At 40.6% G+C, this 17,766-nt stretch overlaps 1 protein-coding gene across 1 annotated transcript in view; it reads left to right on the forward strand.

The window, feature by feature from the left end:
• ZRSR2 (zinc finger CCCH-type, RNA binding motif and serine/arginine rich 2) overlaps positions 1–16,721 on the forward strand; it is a 36,084-nt gene extending 19,363 nt beyond the window's left edge. Inside the window, exons 6-11 of the mRNA XM_032285976.1 lie at positions 1,198–1,236; positions 2,159–2,277; positions 8,516–8,729; positions 11,472–11,527; positions 13,685–13,794; positions 16,216–16,721. Coding sequence (XP_032141867.1) covers positions 1,198–1,236; positions 2,159–2,277; positions 8,516–8,729; positions 11,472–11,527; positions 13,685–13,794; positions 16,216–16,703 — 1,026 coding nt within the window. The 3' untranslated portion in view covers positions 16,704–16,721. The remainder of the gene's footprint in view (positions 1–1,197; positions 1,237–2,158; positions 2,278–8,515; positions 8,730–11,471; positions 11,528–13,684; positions 13,795–16,215) is intronic.
• Positions 16,722–17,766: the final 1,045 nt, after the last annotated feature.

Genomic DNA, 17,766 nt, shown 5'->3' on the forward strand with positions numbered 1-17,766 from the left:
GTGGGACTCTAGCTAGTAGATTGAATGGGAGAGAGGACAAGGAGAGAGAAGGGAATTCAAGTCATATTTTTAGGTTTTTAATTTGAATAGACAGATGACTGGCAGCACTATCGACAGAGGGAGCATTCAGGTGGATGTGGGCCAGGGAGGGTAGAGGACAAGAGCTCTGTTTTGAGCACTACAAATAAGCAGTTAGACATAACAGTCTTATGGAATGCTTTAAGGGGTTAGGGAAGATAAGACTGTCTGTTGAACATAGGTACAACTTGTTCAAATGCAATTAGGTAGAAATTTACTGGTTTATTACAGAACCTCCTTTGCCTTATTAAAAAGTTAGAATTTTCTCCTAAATGCTAATTACCACTGGTCATGTCATATTTTAGCTTCTGTTAAATGGGCCATCACACCCTGCTAATTTTTGTATTTTTAGTAGAGACGGGTTTTCACCATGTTGGCCAAGACGGTCTCAATCTCTTGACCTCGTGATCTACCTGCCTTGGCCTTCCAAAGTGCTGGTATTACAGGCATGAGCCACTGTGCCCGGCTGTGTTTTATATTCACTAATACCTCCTCTTACAAACTAGAACATGGTATATATACTCAAATATACTAAATATTACTATTATTGAAACTGTTATAAGACTGTTTAAAATATTTTGCAATGTGATCTAGTACATTTTCTATTTGAATAGAACGTCTCAGCTATGGGCTGGGCATGGTGGCTCACGCCTGTAATCCCAGCACTTTGGGAGGCCAAGGTGGGTGGGTTGCTTGAACTCAGGAGTTCGAGACCAGTCTGGGCAACATGGTGAAACCCCATCTCTACAGAAAATAGAAAAATTAGCCAAGCATGGTGGTGCACGCCTATAGTCCCAGCTACTAGGAAGGCTGAGGTGGGAGGATCACTTGACCCTGTGAGCGGAGGTTGCAGTGAGCTGAGGTCATGCCATTGCACTCCAGCCTGGGTGACAGAGTGAGACCGTATCTCAAAAAGAAAAAAAAGAAGTCTCAGCTATATATCCTTTGAAAGCTTTTCAAAAAATCTGTGCTTCAAAGGAAAACTAGAACCGGAAACCATGTGTGCTCATGTGCATGTGTGTGTTTTAATTGTTACACTTGAGTTTCTTAACCAGAAAACCAGATGTGACTTACCTGACTTCTAGGTTTTCATTAGTCCTATGTTTGTACCATTTTTAGGAAGCTGTGCAGAAGATGCTGGATCGGGCTGAAAATGAGGTATTTTTTAAACCTTTCATTGAGAATTTGAGACCAATTAATGTTTCCTTAGAATGATAGTTCCAGTAATATTAGTTTTGTGGTAGGTTACTTAGATCATGTTTGGATGTCTGGAATCATGTTTGTGGTCCTTTAATTTACACAACAACAACAAAATTTACTGATGAGCAAATACAAATGGTATACATGACCCCTGTGGACTGGACTTGTTTAGAGTCCGTACAGTGTGTTTAAGCAACATCACATACCATTAGCCTCCAGTGGACAGTTTACCTTGAATCAGAGTAACTTCCATTTCTGTCTGTGGTGGTTCCCTAATAAGTTCTTGGACTCTTTTTTTCTTTTCTTTCTTTTTTTTTCTTTTGAGACAGAGTTTCGCTCTTGTTGCCCAGGCTGGGGTGCACTGGTGTGATCTAGGCTCACCATAACCTCCACCTCCTGGGTTCAAGCAATTCTCCTGTTTCAGCCTCCCAAGTAGGTAGGATTACAGGCATGCGCCACCACACCCAGCTAATTTTGTATTTTTAGTAGAGATGGGGTTTCTCCATGTTGGTCAGGCTGGTCTTGAACTCCTGACCTCAGGTGATCCGCCCGCCTCGGCCTCCCAAAGTGCTGGGATTACAGGCATAAGCCACCATGCCCAGCCTTCTTGGGCTCTTTTTAGAATTGATGGAAACCTTGGTGGCTGCCCCTGGTTGCAGTAGTGATCCCAGATAAAGAAAAGTGACCAGGAGCCAAAAGAGAAATGGAGCTCATATCTTAGTACGGTTGTTTGTAAAGTCTTGATTGCCTATTACAACTTAAATGTTTGCATTTAAATGAAAAATGTTTATCTTTGAGGAAAATATTTTAATATACTTTGAAACAGTTAGTCTTTCATGGGTTTTTACACCACCAGTAAAGTCATGTTTATTTTTAACAGCTGGAAAATGGTACCACATGGCAAAACCCAGAACCACCCGTGGATTTCAGAGTAATGGAGAAGGATCGAGCTAATTGTCCCTTTTACAGTAAAACAGGAGCTTGCAGATTTGGAGATAGGTAATTTTGTTTTATCATGTCAGAATGAAGTGATTCAAAATGTTGAAGTTTTTGAGTTCTTTTGGGAGAGGCACAAGCCTCTGTTTCAAATGTCTGTCATCATACACCTGCTGCTTTCTTGCCGCTGCTTTCATTTTTCCAGCTGATCATCCTCTGCTTTGACCATCTCTGTTCCTTCTATCTTTGTTCCCTGGGTGGGCTTAGCCTAGTTCTCTGAGGGTGCTTCCTTTCTATTCCACATCTTTAGGAAGCCCCTTTGCTTGTTGGTTTCTTCCTGAGCTTGCATTGGTCCATGGTGGACAACTGGGATGGGGAAATAATATATTTGAAGATGCTTGGAGCAGCTTGGCTTTAGTTTTTGAAGGGCAAACACTGTGCCCAAAACAGGCTTTTTTTTTTTTTTTTTTGAGACAGTCTCGCTCTGTCGCCCAGGCTGGAGTGCAGTGGTGTGATCTCGGCACACTGCAACTTCCACCTCCCGGGTTCAAGTGATTCTGTTGCCTCAGCCTCCCATGTAGCTGGGACTACAGGCATGCACCACCATACTCTGCTAATTTTTTGTATTTTTAGTAGAGACAGGGTTTCACTGTATTAGCCAGGATGATCTCAATCTGACCTCGTGATCTGCCCACCGCAGCCTCCTAAAGTGCTGAGATTACAGGTGTGAGCCACTGCACCTGGCCAATAGGCTTTTAAAACTTGGCATGTGCCAGGAGTTCCAGGCTGTAGTAGGCTATGATCACACCACTGTACTCCAACCTGGGTGACAAAACAAGAGCCTGCCTCAAAAAAGGAAAAAACAAAAAAAAACTTGTCATGTATAAAGGGATATCTGTGAAAGACAGGATCCAAATGAGGAGAGGAAAAGTGTTTTAATTTCTAGTGTCAGTGAGTGTGCTCAGACTCAGCAACAGACCCCTGGGTTCAAAAATGGGCTTCAGTGGCTGTCACTCTGTGAAAGTTGCTTAATCTCTGTGTGCCTTCATTCTCTCATGTGTGAAATGGGATTAAATATAGTCTCATCTTTCTGAGGAGGCTGTGAGGCTGAAATGAGCACACACATGGGAAGCCGGGAGAACAGGGCCCGGGAGTACTTGCTGGTATTTTCATTATTGTGACTCTTGCCATTATTCTCTGAGACACTCTTCTTGTTCCCTGCCCCTTTTGGGTCAATGTTTTTGAAAGAAGACATTCATGTGGAAACCTGGTGTTGATCTCTTAAGTCATTTAGCAAGTATTTGAACACCTATTATATGGCAGGTAATGGTGATTTTTATAATTTGGCTTGTTTATGAATGAACAACTTAAAGTAGGTAAATAATTCCTAATGGTGAATGAGTCCATCTGAGGCAAAATCTAATAATTATCGCCATATATTCTGCAGAAGAGAAGATCTAATCATAACCTTAACATCCTATTAATCCTTAAAAGGGATATGAATAGTAAAATTCAGATGTATTTAATCAGAAACCATATGTCATCTGTCAGGTTTACTTTATTCATAAAAGTTTCCATGCTGTGAGGATTTCTTTCCCTTCTTTGAAAATATAGCCTTCTCTATGATTCTTTTCTTTTTCTTTTTTAATTTAAACATTCATACCATTTTTATTTTTATTTATTTATTTATTTATTTTTTTGAGATGGAATTTTGCTCTTGTTGCCCAGGCTGGAGTGCAATGGCACGATCTTGGCTCACCCCAACCTCTACCTCCCAGGTTCAAGCGATCCTCCTGCCTTAGCCTCCCAAGTAGCTGGGATTACAAGCATACGCCACCGCAACCAGCTAATTTTTTATCTTTAGGAGAGGTGTGATTTCACCATTTTAGGCTGGTCTCAAACTCCTGACCTTAGGTGATCCACCCACCTTGGCCTCCTAAAGTGCCGGGATTATAGGCGTGAGTCACCATGCCTGGCCATTTTTCATTTTTTAACAGTGGTTCTCAATCCTGGATGCATGTTAGAGTCATCTAGAAAGCTTTAAAAAATTATGTCCTACCTCAAGTTGAGTAAATCAGAATATCAGGGCCGGGTGTGGTGGCTCACACCTCTTATCCCAGCACTTTAGGATGCCAAGGCAGGCAGATTGCTTGAGCTCAGGACTTGGAGACCAGCCTTGGCAATATGGTATAACCTAGCCTCTATAAAAATAAAAATAATAATAAATAAAAGAATATCAGGGATTTGGGTGGCATTAGTTTGGAAATGTCCTCAGGTATTTCTAGTGTGCCCTAGGATTGAGAGCCACTAATGTCGGGTATGTACGCCCTTTTGTATTTTAGAGGTGGGATTGCAGATGTCCAGAACGTCTGTGAAAAGATTCACAGGATCTGCAAACTAGTAGACAGCCTCCTCTTGAAAAACTTGACCAAGAAAAGGAAAGAGACTTTATTCCCTTTGGTACCTTTAGAAGCGTTTCTCAAATATGCACTTAATCTGAGCAAGAAACGGTAATAATTGATTGGTGTAAAAAACTTCCCACCAAAGAAAAATGCACTGTGAGTTAACCTTTCAGAGACAACTGAGACTCTATGTAAGTTCACATTTGCGTGGGTAGTTGAACCAAATTGCAGTTAAGGTTTTCCAGCTGCAGGATCCCTGATGTAGGATCTAGCTCTAACATTTCCTCTAAAGTTAAGACCCATGGTAGCCTGATTCTTGATTCTCCTTTTGTTGGGCGTGAGAGGAGGGGAGAGATGTCTTAAACGATTTTGAGAACTTGGTTGACAGGCCCTTCCTTGCAGAAAGAGGGAATGGCCCGTCATGCCCTCAGATTCCATCTCCTCAACTCAGTTCAGGGAAATAGGGACAGTGGTCAAATTCATTTGTGAACATTCCTTATAATTTTTATAGCCATATGAAATTTTCCTATCACAGCTATCAAAGTATGAGAGCAATGTAGAGATTTTCATCATTCAAGAGATAAGTTGTGACATAAAATTCTGCAAAATTAGCAGTTACAAAATCCAGCACCATCCCTTTAGACAAGTAGACCATTCTGTTCCCCTTTTCTGGAGAGCCTTGGTGACTTGCTCCAGATTGTATAGCCGTTCTGCTCTGTCATTAAGTTTTGTCAGACCATCAGAGGAACACTTCTATCACCTAAGCATTTCTTTGGTTGGTTATTTTTGTAATTAGTACAGAGTTCAGTTCTTGAGCCATTCTGGAATTGGTGTTTTTGGAGTCACAGCTTTGAGGGGAATCTATTTGTTTTTCTCCTAAAAGGCAGTAATTACTCATGGAAGGTAAAACTTACTGGTCTATTTATAACTCACTTAATTGCAAAAGTGATTTAGAGAAGGCTCATGATCTAGTGCATTAAGTTAAAGTAAAGGAAATTGAAAGCAAGGAGAGGAAGAAAAAGCGAATTATTTTCTCTGGGTTTTTATTTCTCCATATTTGAATGCATCTCAAGCAGATAATAAGCTGTAATTCTTACCAAAAAGGAAGAATGAGTGATAGCTCTAGAAAGATGGAAATTTTCCTGGCACCGGATTCTAAAGGTTTCTCCTGTGGAATATTTTACAAAAATATTAAATGGGAAAGTGGATGATAACATTAATAGATGTTTTATAACAGTTGCGTATGTAATTTTCATGAGAATGTTTCTTATAGTGACCTTCAATAAATGATTGCAGCTTAACTTTATTTATTTATTTATTTATTTATTTATTTATTTATTTGATGGAGTCTTGCTCTGTCGCTCAGGCTTGAGTGCAATGGCACAATCTTGGCCAACTGCAACCTTCGCCTCCAGGGTTCAAGCGATTCTCCTTCCTCAGCTTCCCGAGTAGCTGGGATTACAGGCGTGTGCCACCATACCCAGCTACTTTTTTATATTTTTGGTAGATACGGGGTTTGACTATGTTGGCCAGGCTGGTCTCGAATTCCTGACCTCAAGTGATCTTCCTGCCTCGGCTTCCCAAAGTGCTGGAATGACAGGTGTGAGCTACCGTGCCTGGCCTGCAGTTTAACTTTAACATGCAATGTGGTGATTCTATGTAGGACAAAGGTAGTGGGTACCAGGAGTACTTCCTTGAGAAGAAAAAGAGGAGTAGTCAGTTAGCTATACCTGGGAAGGCATTTGGATACCCACACCATTTATTGGCCATCCTTGGCCTAAAGTAATATCCAACAACCGTGGGTTTTTGCAGCAAAGTGACTTAAGTGTCAGAATAATGGGTAAATAGTATGCCCTAAACCAGTGGTTCCCAAATATGGCTGATCTTCAGGACTAGGTAGGGAGCTACTTTGAAAATATGGGTCCCCCACCCCTTGAGGTCTGATCAGATGGTCTAGGGTAGGAAGAAATCTGTTCTTCCCAGGTAATTCTGAGAACCACAAAGTCTTGGGGCCATAGCTTTAGACTGCCTTCGTAAATGTCACTTCTCTTAGTTGACTTTTCAGTAAAAGCTATAGGACTGGCCTTTTGTATACACTTAGATTATAAGGATCGTCTTTAGGTCAGGTGGGATTTTTCCCCAAACAGGGATTTCGTTTCTATTCCAAAACTGACAAATGCTTATTTGACATCCTGGGAACTAGGCCCAAGTTCATTCAGATCTAGGAATTCCTTGAGCAGAATTTTAACCTCTTTAAATTGGTTCCTTGTTAAATTGTGTGTGCTTCTTACTTATAACATTTTGATTCACTGTTAGTGTTGCCAGCCAGGTTGAGTCTTCGCTCTTTATTCTGTCAGTAGTTGGGAAGAGGGATCTAATTACAAGGTCTCTAATTGAATAATCCAGGAGGTCATTTGGAAAATAGAAAATTTCATGTTAATGAACATTGATTAAGCATTTCTGAGCTAAGCATGATGTATGCTGGGTATTCTGTGAGCATTACCTCAATAGGTACTTAGAGAGACGTTACAGACGTGGAAAGTGTGATTAAACATTTAGTCACTTCAGGGCCATTGTTGCTTTTTCCCAATACATCCTATTCTTCAACTTTCTTTCTTCCTAAATTCTGTGGATTTCCCCACCCCCCAAAAAAAATTTTGTCTTACCAATTTTTAACTGGCAACATAACCAGGAAAAATTTGCATATTTGGAAGCTTGAACTACATTTCCCCCCTCATTTTATGTTAGGAGAAGGAAGTAAATAAGAAAGTAAACTCATATGAAGGATTTTTGAAATATTATTTAGGTACAGCATGGTCAGCTTAGCCTTGATCCAGTTTAAACTATGAAAAGAAAATTGTTCTTCACAATGGTTAGCCACCTTCATTAAATAACAGTTAAATGATGCAGCTACGGTAGCTCATACCTGTAATCCCAGAGCTTTGGGAAGCCGATGCAGAAGGATCACTTGGAGCCAGGAGCATGAGACCAGCCTGGGCAACATAGCGAGACTCTGTCCTTACAAAAATAAAAAAAATTAGCTGGGAGTCGTAGCATGCACCTGTGGCATGCGCCAGCTACTTAGGAGGCTGAGGCAGACGGATCACTTGAGCCCGGGGAATCCAAGGTTGCAGTGAAGTATGATCATACCATTGCACTCCAGCCTGTGTGACAGAACTAGACCCTGTCTCTAAAACAAATTATATTTCTTATGCCCTATCATGAACAGGCGCCAGATTGTAGATTAATGCAGATGTCTTGGATCACTCTTTTCCCAGCCATATGACGCGGGCAAGTGTGCTTTTCTAGGTCTCAGCTTCCTTCTTTGGAAAGTGGAGAAAATACTAGTGCTAGAGGGATACAAGGATCAGAGGGGAAAAATGTAAAAATGCCATGAAAGCTACAAGATGCTGTACACAGATGAGACTGAATTGCTTCATTAACTGGAAATTCTTGAATTACCCTATTGTCTAAACATTGAGTCCACCGACAATTGTACAGAACCAGGATTGCATTGTTAGTTCCCACCTTCCTCTCAGCAGTCCCACATGTGACATCTTCATGCATATCACACATCCCGTCACACCAATCAGTGGGCCTTCTTTTCCCCTATGGTTCAACATGTATGAGGCTTCCTGAACTTCATTCAAAGGCAGCTGAATGGTATATGAACTTTGAAATCTTTCCAGCTTGACGTTAAAACAGCAAGTGCCAAGTTTCAGCACTTAAAACAATCCTCTTAAGTGCTGAAACTTGGCATCTGTGTGGGGTTTATTATCTTTCAGTTAAGTCAAAACAACTAAATTACATGAGTTTCTATCTCAAAATTTAAAGCATGTGTTTTGTGTGTAATTTTAAATTATTGGTCTAGTGAATTTAAGTTTTTCTTTCATCTGCAGATGTTCACGTAAACATAATTTCCCAACATCCAGTCCTACCCTTCTTATTAAGAGCATGTTTACAACATTTGGAATGGAGCAGTGCAGGAGGGATGACTATGACCCTGACGCAAGCCTGGAGTACAGCGAGGAAGAAACCTACCAACAGTTCCTAGATTTCTATGAGGATGTGCTGCCTGAGTTCAAGAACGTGGGGAAAGTGATTCAGTTCAAGGTGGGCATGTGTGTGGACGGGACTGCTTTGCTTCACCCTGCAGTACTTAATGGCATAAGAGAGCTGGGACACAGGCTCAGCTGGGGTCAGGCACGCTTGCACTCTGTAAATGTGACTTCCCTCTTTCTCTCTTTCCACTCCCTACCTCGTTGCCAGTGTCGCATCAATACCACATGAAATCATAAATTGTACTAGCATGGTATTTCCTGAATGCTAGGGGTCTAGATTGGAAAGGATCTTTCATTTATTTAGTAGCTTTGTGCTCTGATTCTTTTCAAACACATGAATTCTCTGTATCAGGTCCCCTGCACATAGCCATCTAGTCCTTCACTTAGAAGCTACATGTGACAAATGGTGCATTCCCTTCCTTCCTCTGTAAGTGGCTTCCATGTACACAGTGTGACACAATTTCACTCACTAAGTTTGTTGGTGCATTATGTTGACAGTGCCGAGTTGCAGCTTCTACCCAAGGTGTATGTTCTTTCTTCTAGAGCCACACAGAAACATAAATCATAAATCTAGATTCAAACCCCCTCTTGCTTTTTTTTTTTTTTTTTTTTGCATTGATTTTATTCATTGGATACTTTCAGTACTAAATATAGTATTATAAAAACCATCGTCTGTGATGCAGCATACTTGCTGAAAAGGCATTCAGATGACACATAATTATTTTAAAATATTCCTTAATCCAAGGCTAAGGCCAGATGTAATCTCAGCTGCTCACAGGACCCATTAGTTGAATTCTAACAGGGTGAAGCTCCCTGCCTTGTCTATTATTTCATCAGATCTGAACTGGAATGCCTTCATTATGTTGAGGCAAGGAAATTGTCCCATAATTTGGGAAAAGACAGGAATGAAACCGTAATTTTTTTTCCTGCTAGTTGCAAATGATGATGAAAAGTTGGAACACCCCCCCAAAAAACAAAGATATTCCTGACATTTAAGGCTATACTTCTATCAACTGATTTTAAGATTTGTAAAAATTCTTTTTCATTTTTTTTTCCTCCTTAACCTTTTGTTTCTGTGGCATATACCTTCCTGTTTTCACACTACTTTTCAGCACAAGCAATAGCCACTAAAGTGGAACTGCCTGGTCACACACACATAATATCATGTTAGAAGCTGGCAGAAGAGGCCATGTGGTTTGACTAGCCCTGTGCTTTTGAACAAGTCTTGTCACTTCTTCCTGCCTTTTCTTTATCCTGAAAGTGAGGGGATTGGATTACATCAGTGGTTTTCCTTGTAGGGTTTCTTGATTATACTGCTTCTGTGAAGTGGTAGTGGGGCTGCTTTCAAAACTTCACACTAGTTCATGGAAATTGCACCATTGCTTGCAACAGGCTGCACCCACAAACCACAACCACCACAACGTATTTTTTCTTTTGTTTAGAGTTCTCTCACCCTAGCTTGCACAACTGACATGGACTCCTGAAGCATTTTATTCTTCCTTCTAAGGGTGGTGTTACAAACTGTCATGGAGTGTGGATCCTGCCCCTTTTTGGATACCCTAAGAAAAATACTCCCAAACAAATTTGTAAAATTATAGATTCATTTTGAACATAAATGCTAAACACTAGTATGAATATTTGAAGACCTTTCTTTATACCAAGATATAAAAACAAATCAGATTTGTCTCTGTTGAAGGCAAATTATCACATATTTAACCTAACCAGTAATAGGAACAGTACATATAAAAATGGGATGATATTCACACCTATCAAGCAAAAATATTATAAATTCTATTAATACCAAGAGTAGATGAAGATGTGTACATTAGTAAAAACTATCTCAGAGAGCAGTTTGTCTATACCTAGTGAAGGTACGTGTAACCTATAAATTGGCACACTCCTGGCTATGCCCAGTAGAGAGAGATCTTTATACCCACAGAAACCTGTTCAAGAATGCTGACTGCAGTACTGTTTGTGGATGAAGAATTGGAAGCATCTTGAAAAACCATCATTAGAGGAATAGATAAGTTTTATAATTTGGTATATCCAGTATACAGTAGTTAAGATGAATCATTAAGTTTACGTGACTACATCTTGAAAAAAGAATGTGGAATAAATATTATTTATATAAAATTTTGAAACATACAAAGCAATACTATCTGTTGCTTATCAATACATATTACCTGTTTCTTTTTGCATATATATACATAAATATGTGTATACCCATTATAAATAATAGACATTTATGTATATGATACGTATGTGTGGTTTTTGGCCTGAATATGGTGCATGTATATATGCCTGTATCTGTGTATCTGTATCTGTGTCTTTGTAGGTCTGTGTATGGATATATGTGTTTGTGTTTGGAATGTGAAGACTACACTCAGCCTGTGGAGAATGTTCACCAATGTGATGGAGGGAGAAGAATGGGATAGAAGGGCTTCAACTGGGTCTTTAATGTTTTACATATTTAAATATTCTCATTCAAGAGTGGAAAACGTTAGTGTTAAATCTAGGTAGTGTATATATAGGCTGAATGATGTATTCTGTATTTTTATGCATGTGTGAAACATTTCATATTTGTGGGAAAAAACAGACCTGGACCAACAGGGATCAGGCATGCTGCCATGTGCCAAGTAAGCCTGAAATAGAGCAAGAGTCAGCTAGTATCTCTATTTTGGAATCTTTGATTGGTAACTACTTTGGGGAATGTTAGCCTGGACAAACTACCTTTGATGAATGGCTAGTTTCTTTTACTGAGTTTTTTATGATAGCGTTCTTCATTGCTCCCTAGGTCAGCTGCAATTTGGAACCGCACCTGAGGGGCAACGTATATGTTCAGTACCAGTCGTAAGTATTTTGCTTGTGAATGTCTTCCTATTTTGCCACAGTTTGTTGTTCTGTTTTTGTTGATGTGCTGAATGTTTTTACTGGATATATAGCTTTTGTATGTTTTATTTATTTTTTATTTTTATTTTATTTTTATTTATTTTTTTCTGAGACGGAGTCTTGCTCTGTCGCCGAGGCTAGAGTGCAATGGCGTAGTCTTGGCTTACTGCAACCCCCGCCTCCTGGGTTCAAGCGATTCTCCTGCCTCAGCCTCCCTAGTAGCCAGGATTATAGGTGCCTGCTACCATGCACAGCTAATTTTTGTATTTTTAGTAGAGACAGGGTTTAACCATGTTGGCCAGGCTGGTCTCGAACTCCTGACCTTGTTATCTGCCTGCCTGGCCTCCCAAAGTGCTGGGCGCACAGGCGTGAGCCACTGCGCTTGGCATTATTGTTTTTTGAGATGGAGTTTCACTCTTGTTATCCAGGCAGGAGTGCAATGGTGTGGTCTCAGCTCACTGCAACCTCTGCCTCCCAGGTTAAAGCGATTTTCCTGCCTCCATCTCCCTGGTAGCTGGAAGTACAGGTGCCTGCCACCACACCCGGCTAATTTTTTTGTATTTTTAGTAGAGATGGGGTTTCACCTTGATGACCAGGCTGGTCCTTAACTCCTGACCTCAGGTGATCCATTCACCTCAGCCTCCTAAAGTACTGGGATTACAGGCATAAGCCACCGTGCCTGGCCCAGCTTTCATATATTTTAAAATATTTTAAACTATTTAAATAAAATTTAAATAAATCTAAATATTTAAAATGTAAATATTAAGAGTTGAAACAGAAATATAGAGTGGATTTTAAAATAATATAAGCTGGGGATGGTGGCTCATGCCTGTCATCCCAACACTTTTGGAGGCTGAAGTAGGAGGATCATTTGTGGCCGGGAGTTCAAGACCAACCTAGTCAACATGGTGAAAAATACAAAATATTAGCTGGGCGTGGTGGTGGGTGCCTGTAATCCCAGCTACTCGGGAGGCTAAGGCAGGAGAATTGCTTGAAGAGAGACCTCATTTCTACAAAAAATTTAAAAAATGAGCTGAGTGTGGTGACATGTGCTGGTAGTCCAAGCTATATGTGAGGCTGAGGCAGGAGGATCACTTGAGCCCAGAAAGTTGAGGCTGCAGTGAGGTATGACTGTACCACTGCCCTCTAGCCTGGGGGACAGAGTGAGGGTGAGACTCCATCTCAAAAAGAAAAAATGATACATTTGTATTTCATTCTTCGTAGTTACATAGTTTTGAATGTTTTATAATATGGTTATATTATTACTCATAGTTTTAACAATTAAAATGCAAACTAAAAAGGGATATCTAGAATAGAGAACATAAAAGTATAGTGAAAGAGCCAGAGATTGAAGCCCAGAATCATCTTAGTGTGTATTTAACCAGCTAAGAGAGCAATTTCTTTTTTTTTTTTTTTTTTTTTGAGACGGAGTTTCGCTCTTGTTACCCAGACTGGAGTGCAATGGCGCGATCTCGGCTCACCGCAACCTCCGCCTCCCGGGTTCAGGCAATTCTCCTGCCTCAGCCTCCTGAGTCGCTGGGATTACAGGCACGCGCCACCATGCCCAGCTAATTTTTTGTATTTTTAGTAGAGACGGGGTTTCACCATGTTGACCAGGATGGGCTCGATCTCTTGACCTCGTGATCCACCCGCCTCGGCCTCCCAAAGTGCTGGGATTACAGGCTTGAGCCACCGCGCCCGGCCAAGAGAGCAATTTCTGTATCATATCTGCTTATCTTACTGTTTGCCTAGACCATCCCATGGCTAATGGGTTAAATTAAACAGCATAATAAGTAGAATAGCAATCCTGTCTGAGAAAAGAATAGGCCCTAACAATGGAAAACACTTCTGCATTTTTAATGCTCCTATCTTTTGGATTAAGAAGCTTTGATTCAAGCCAATTTCCATGCATCGAAACCTCTCAGAGGGTTAGTAAAAAGGGTTCTTGAATACATCGTGAGCTTTGAGAGCTTGAATGTTTTAATGCCTCCTCCCTAGGCACAAAATCAGTGAACTTGGTGGTCCTATAATAAATTAATAACAGGGTTAGTGAATAGCAGGGCTAATCTACATATTAGGAAGTTACTGTAAAGCATATCATTTGATTTTGGTTTAAAGGGAAGAAGAATGCCAAGCAGCCCTTTCTCTGTTTAACGGACGATGGTATGCCGGACGACAGCTTCAGTGCGAATTCTGCCCCGTGACCCGGTGGAAAATGGCGATTTGTGGTAAAAGACAAAGTGATGATTTCTTTCCTCAGTTGTTCCTCTGCTATGTAAAGGGATATTCTTTGGGGGGAAACCCAGTATTCTGAAGTGGTGAACCATAGCTTTTTGCCTCACACAGTAGATGAGCAGCGATCTTTTATAAAGAACACTGCAGTTTAGATCTGTAACCAACCTCATGAGTCACTTGATGGACGAAGTGACTGAGGTCACAACGTATCGGTGACAGAGTTGGGTCTAGAATCCAGTCTTCCGATCTTCAGTTCTGGGCTGTCTGACAAATCAGGAAGCCTGAGGAGTTACATCTGTGGGAAGCCCCATTTCCCTTGCTGCAGTTTCAGAGGTATTTTCTATTCATTGGCTCTCTTCGCTTGAGCTGGCTGTTTGTTTCTTTCCGTCTTTGTCCCTAATGAATCTTCTGTCATTGCCACCTACATTACCTTACCCATAGCATTTCCTGCCTTACTTGGAATACCTGCTTTTGTGCACTGGCAGCTAAATGTAGGCTTAGGATCAGTTAAACATGCATTCAATCAGACTGATATCAGACGGTGGCAACCCAGTCAGGAAATGATCCAGTCTTGTGCAGAGGGTAGCCAGCAGTTTTGAAGGCCTAGTTATGTTCAGATTTTTCTCAGTGGGCCATTCCCCAGGTGAAAAGAGATGAGCTCTAAATGCCTCCGGGGAGCACTTATCTTACCCTTTACTTGTATTTCTTTGCTCTATACATGGCTGCTTAACACAAAGTCAGGATCTTTGGCAAGCTTGTCTTCCTGGATGCTGTCATTTTGAAACCACTTATGAAGGGAAAAGAAAGATCTTAGGATTCCTTGCTAAGGGAAACCAAAAGAACCATTACCCCTTAAGTTTAAAGGCTCAGGGCATGAAAGAGATAGAATTGTTTGCTTCATAAAGGCAGTTACTTCTGTCAGTTCCTGGGACACCAGTGTGATTTCAGTGAGGAGCTTCTGAGTGTGACTTTTGACTCTTCCAAAGGAGGAGACTTTCAAAAAAAAAAAAAACAACAACAACTTTATTTTCTTTATTGACTAAAGACACTGAGCATCTTTTTCTGTCATTGTCATTGGCCACTTGTATGTCTTTGGAGAGATGTCTGTCTGGATCCTTTGCCCATTTTTTTAACTAGGATCTTTGTCTTTTTATTATTGAGTTGTAAGAATTCTTGGTATATTCTTCATACGAGTACCTGGTCACAAATATGATTTGCAAATATTTTCTCCCATTTTGTAGGTTGTCTTTTCACTTTGTGTTCTTTTGAAATACACGTTTTAAATTTGGATGAAGTCCAATTTACCTGTTTTTTTGTTTGTGCTTTTGGTGTCACATCTAGGATGACATTGCTTATCCCAGGGTCACAAAGATTTACTTGTATGTTTTCTTCAGAGTCATAGTTTAATTTCTTAACATTTAGGTATTGGATCCAGTTTGAGTTAATTTTTGTAGATAGTGTATAGTACGGAGGTATTTCACTTCTAACTGTTGTGCATATCTGAGGAATTTACAGCTTTAAAAATAAGTTTGAGAACTCCAAAGACCTCAAAATTGTTCAAATAGATTATCTTTGATAAGAGTCTTCTGTATTAAAAGCACTTAGTGAATCTGAGATATTAGTGCAATGTTTATGATCTTAAAGTGTAAAGAAAATATAGACTCCTCCATGTTTAATAGGCTTTCTCTTTTTTTTTTTGAGACAGAGTCTCGCTCTGTTGCCCAGGCTGGAGTGCAGTGGCATGATTTCGGCTCACTGCAACCTCTGCCTCCTGGGTTTAAGTGATTCTCGTGCCTCAGCCTCCTGAATAGCTGGGATTACAGGTGCCTGCCACAACGCCCAGCTAATTTTTGTATTTTTTAGTAGAGACAGGGTTTCGCTATGTTGGCCAGGCTGGTCTCGAACACCTGACCTCAGGTGATCTGCCTGCCTCTGCCTCCCAAAGTGCTAGGATTACATGTGTGAGCCACCATGCCCAGCCAGGCCTTCTTTTGACCAGTGGTTCTGGCCTACCACCTCCATGCCCTCAAACCACCCTACTACAGGGACCCAAAGAGCTGACTCTTTGATGTTAATCAGGGATCAAAATCGTCAATCAGTGGGAAACCCTGGAAAAGATAACATGGTCACCATTTTGTTCAGTTGCAGTCTGCACCATAATCCAATAGGAGCACGAGCTATTCTTCTTAATGAAAACTTCGGATTTGTTACCTTTCAGAGTGTCATTTGTTAGAGCACTTTTGAAATTGTGGGAACCAAATTATGGCATCAATTTATGTAAGCCCCTTTTACATACACAGGTAGAAAATAGTTCTAGCATATCCAAACATCAGAAATGTACCTTCTGAAAAGGATAAAGTAGCATCTTCAGAACATGCAGTGATAAGTGCTGTTTTGTCACTGTGCCATTGCAGGTTTATTTGAAATACAACAATGCCCAAGAGGAAAACACTGCAACTTTCTTCATGTGTTCAGAAATCCCAACAATGAATTCTGGGAAGCGAATAGAGACATCTACTTGTCTCCAGATCGGACTGGCTCCTCCTTTGGCAAGAACTCTGAGAGGAGGGAGAGGATGGGCCACCACGACGAATACTACAGCAGGCTGCGGGGAAGGAGAAACCCAAGTCCGGACCACTCCTACAAAAGAAATGGGGAATCCGAGAGGAAAAGGAGTAGTCACAGGGGGAAGAAATCTCACAAACGCACATCAAAGAGTCGGGAGAGGCACAGTTCACGAAGCAGAGGAAGAAATAGGGACCGCAGCCGGGGTCGGGGCAGCCGGAGTCAGAGCCGCAGAAGCCACCGCAGTCGGAGCCAAAGTTCCTCTAGGTCCCGAAGTCGTGGGAGGAGGAGGTCAGGTAATAGAGACAGAACTGTTCAAAGTCCCAAATCCAAATAAACTTGTTTTGTTCTTAAATGATGGTAGATCTTATTTATTGTGGTTGCTACATACTCGGATAGAAGGCTATGAATGCAGATGGGTTTGCAAGTCTGGCTGACACCTATGTAGCTTGGAATTCTATTTAAAAATATTTTTGTTCTCTCATAATCACGAAGTATGTTTAGTATAGAAAACATAAAATATATAAATAACAACATGAAAATTACTTGTAATCCTAACCTTGAGAGATAACTAAACATCGGAGCATTGTTTTAGTGTGTACACTTTTTTCTTTTTCTTTTTAGAGATAGGTTTTCATGCTTGTTGCCCAGGTGGGAGCAGTGGCATGATCATAGCTCACTGCAGCCTCAAACTCCTAGGTTCAAGTGATCTTCCTGTCTCAGCTTCCCAAGTAGCTGAGACTACAGGTACACACTACCACACCTGGCTAATTTTTAAACATTTTTTTTGTGGAGACAGGGTTTTGCCATGTTGCCCAAGCTGGTCTTGAACTCCTGGGCTCAAAGGATCCTCCCACCTTGTCTTCCCAAGTGCTGGGATTATAGGTGTGAGCCACCACACCCAGCCCTATGTAGACATTTTTTTATATAAAGAACATATATGAATGCAGTTGAATATGCTTTTATTCACGAGAAGCATTGTCATATTTTATCAAGCCCTGTTCTTCGTTTTACTCACTGCACAGTATGGATCTACCAGTTTTTTCAACCATATTCTCATTGTTAGATTTTAAATTTTGTGCTATTAAAGAATCCTGTGCTGAAAACAATCCTGTGATGAATTTTCTTAAATACTTCCACATATTTTTGATCATTTCCTTAGCATAAATTGTATCAAGGAGATGAATACTAAAATATGTTCAAGTTGCCTGCCAGACCACAAAACATTTACGTCAACAATAAACTTTGCTGCTCCCACAACGCCAAGTAATTTTAATCCTTACCAATTTGATAAATTTTATGTGTTCGTGTATTGAATGTTTTTTGATTCTTGTTTGCCCCCTACCCCTTTTTTTAGAGATAGGGTCTTGCTATGTCGCCCAGGCTGGAGTCCAGTGAGT

Source organism: Sapajus apella, unplaced genomic scaffold (assembly GCF_009761245.1).
Source record: "Sapajus apella isolate SASKATOON/1434 unplaced genomic scaffold, GSC_monkey_1.0 scaffold17, whole genome shotgun sequence".
NCBI lineage: Eukaryota > Metazoa > Chordata > Mammalia > Primates > Cebidae > Sapajus > Sapajus apella.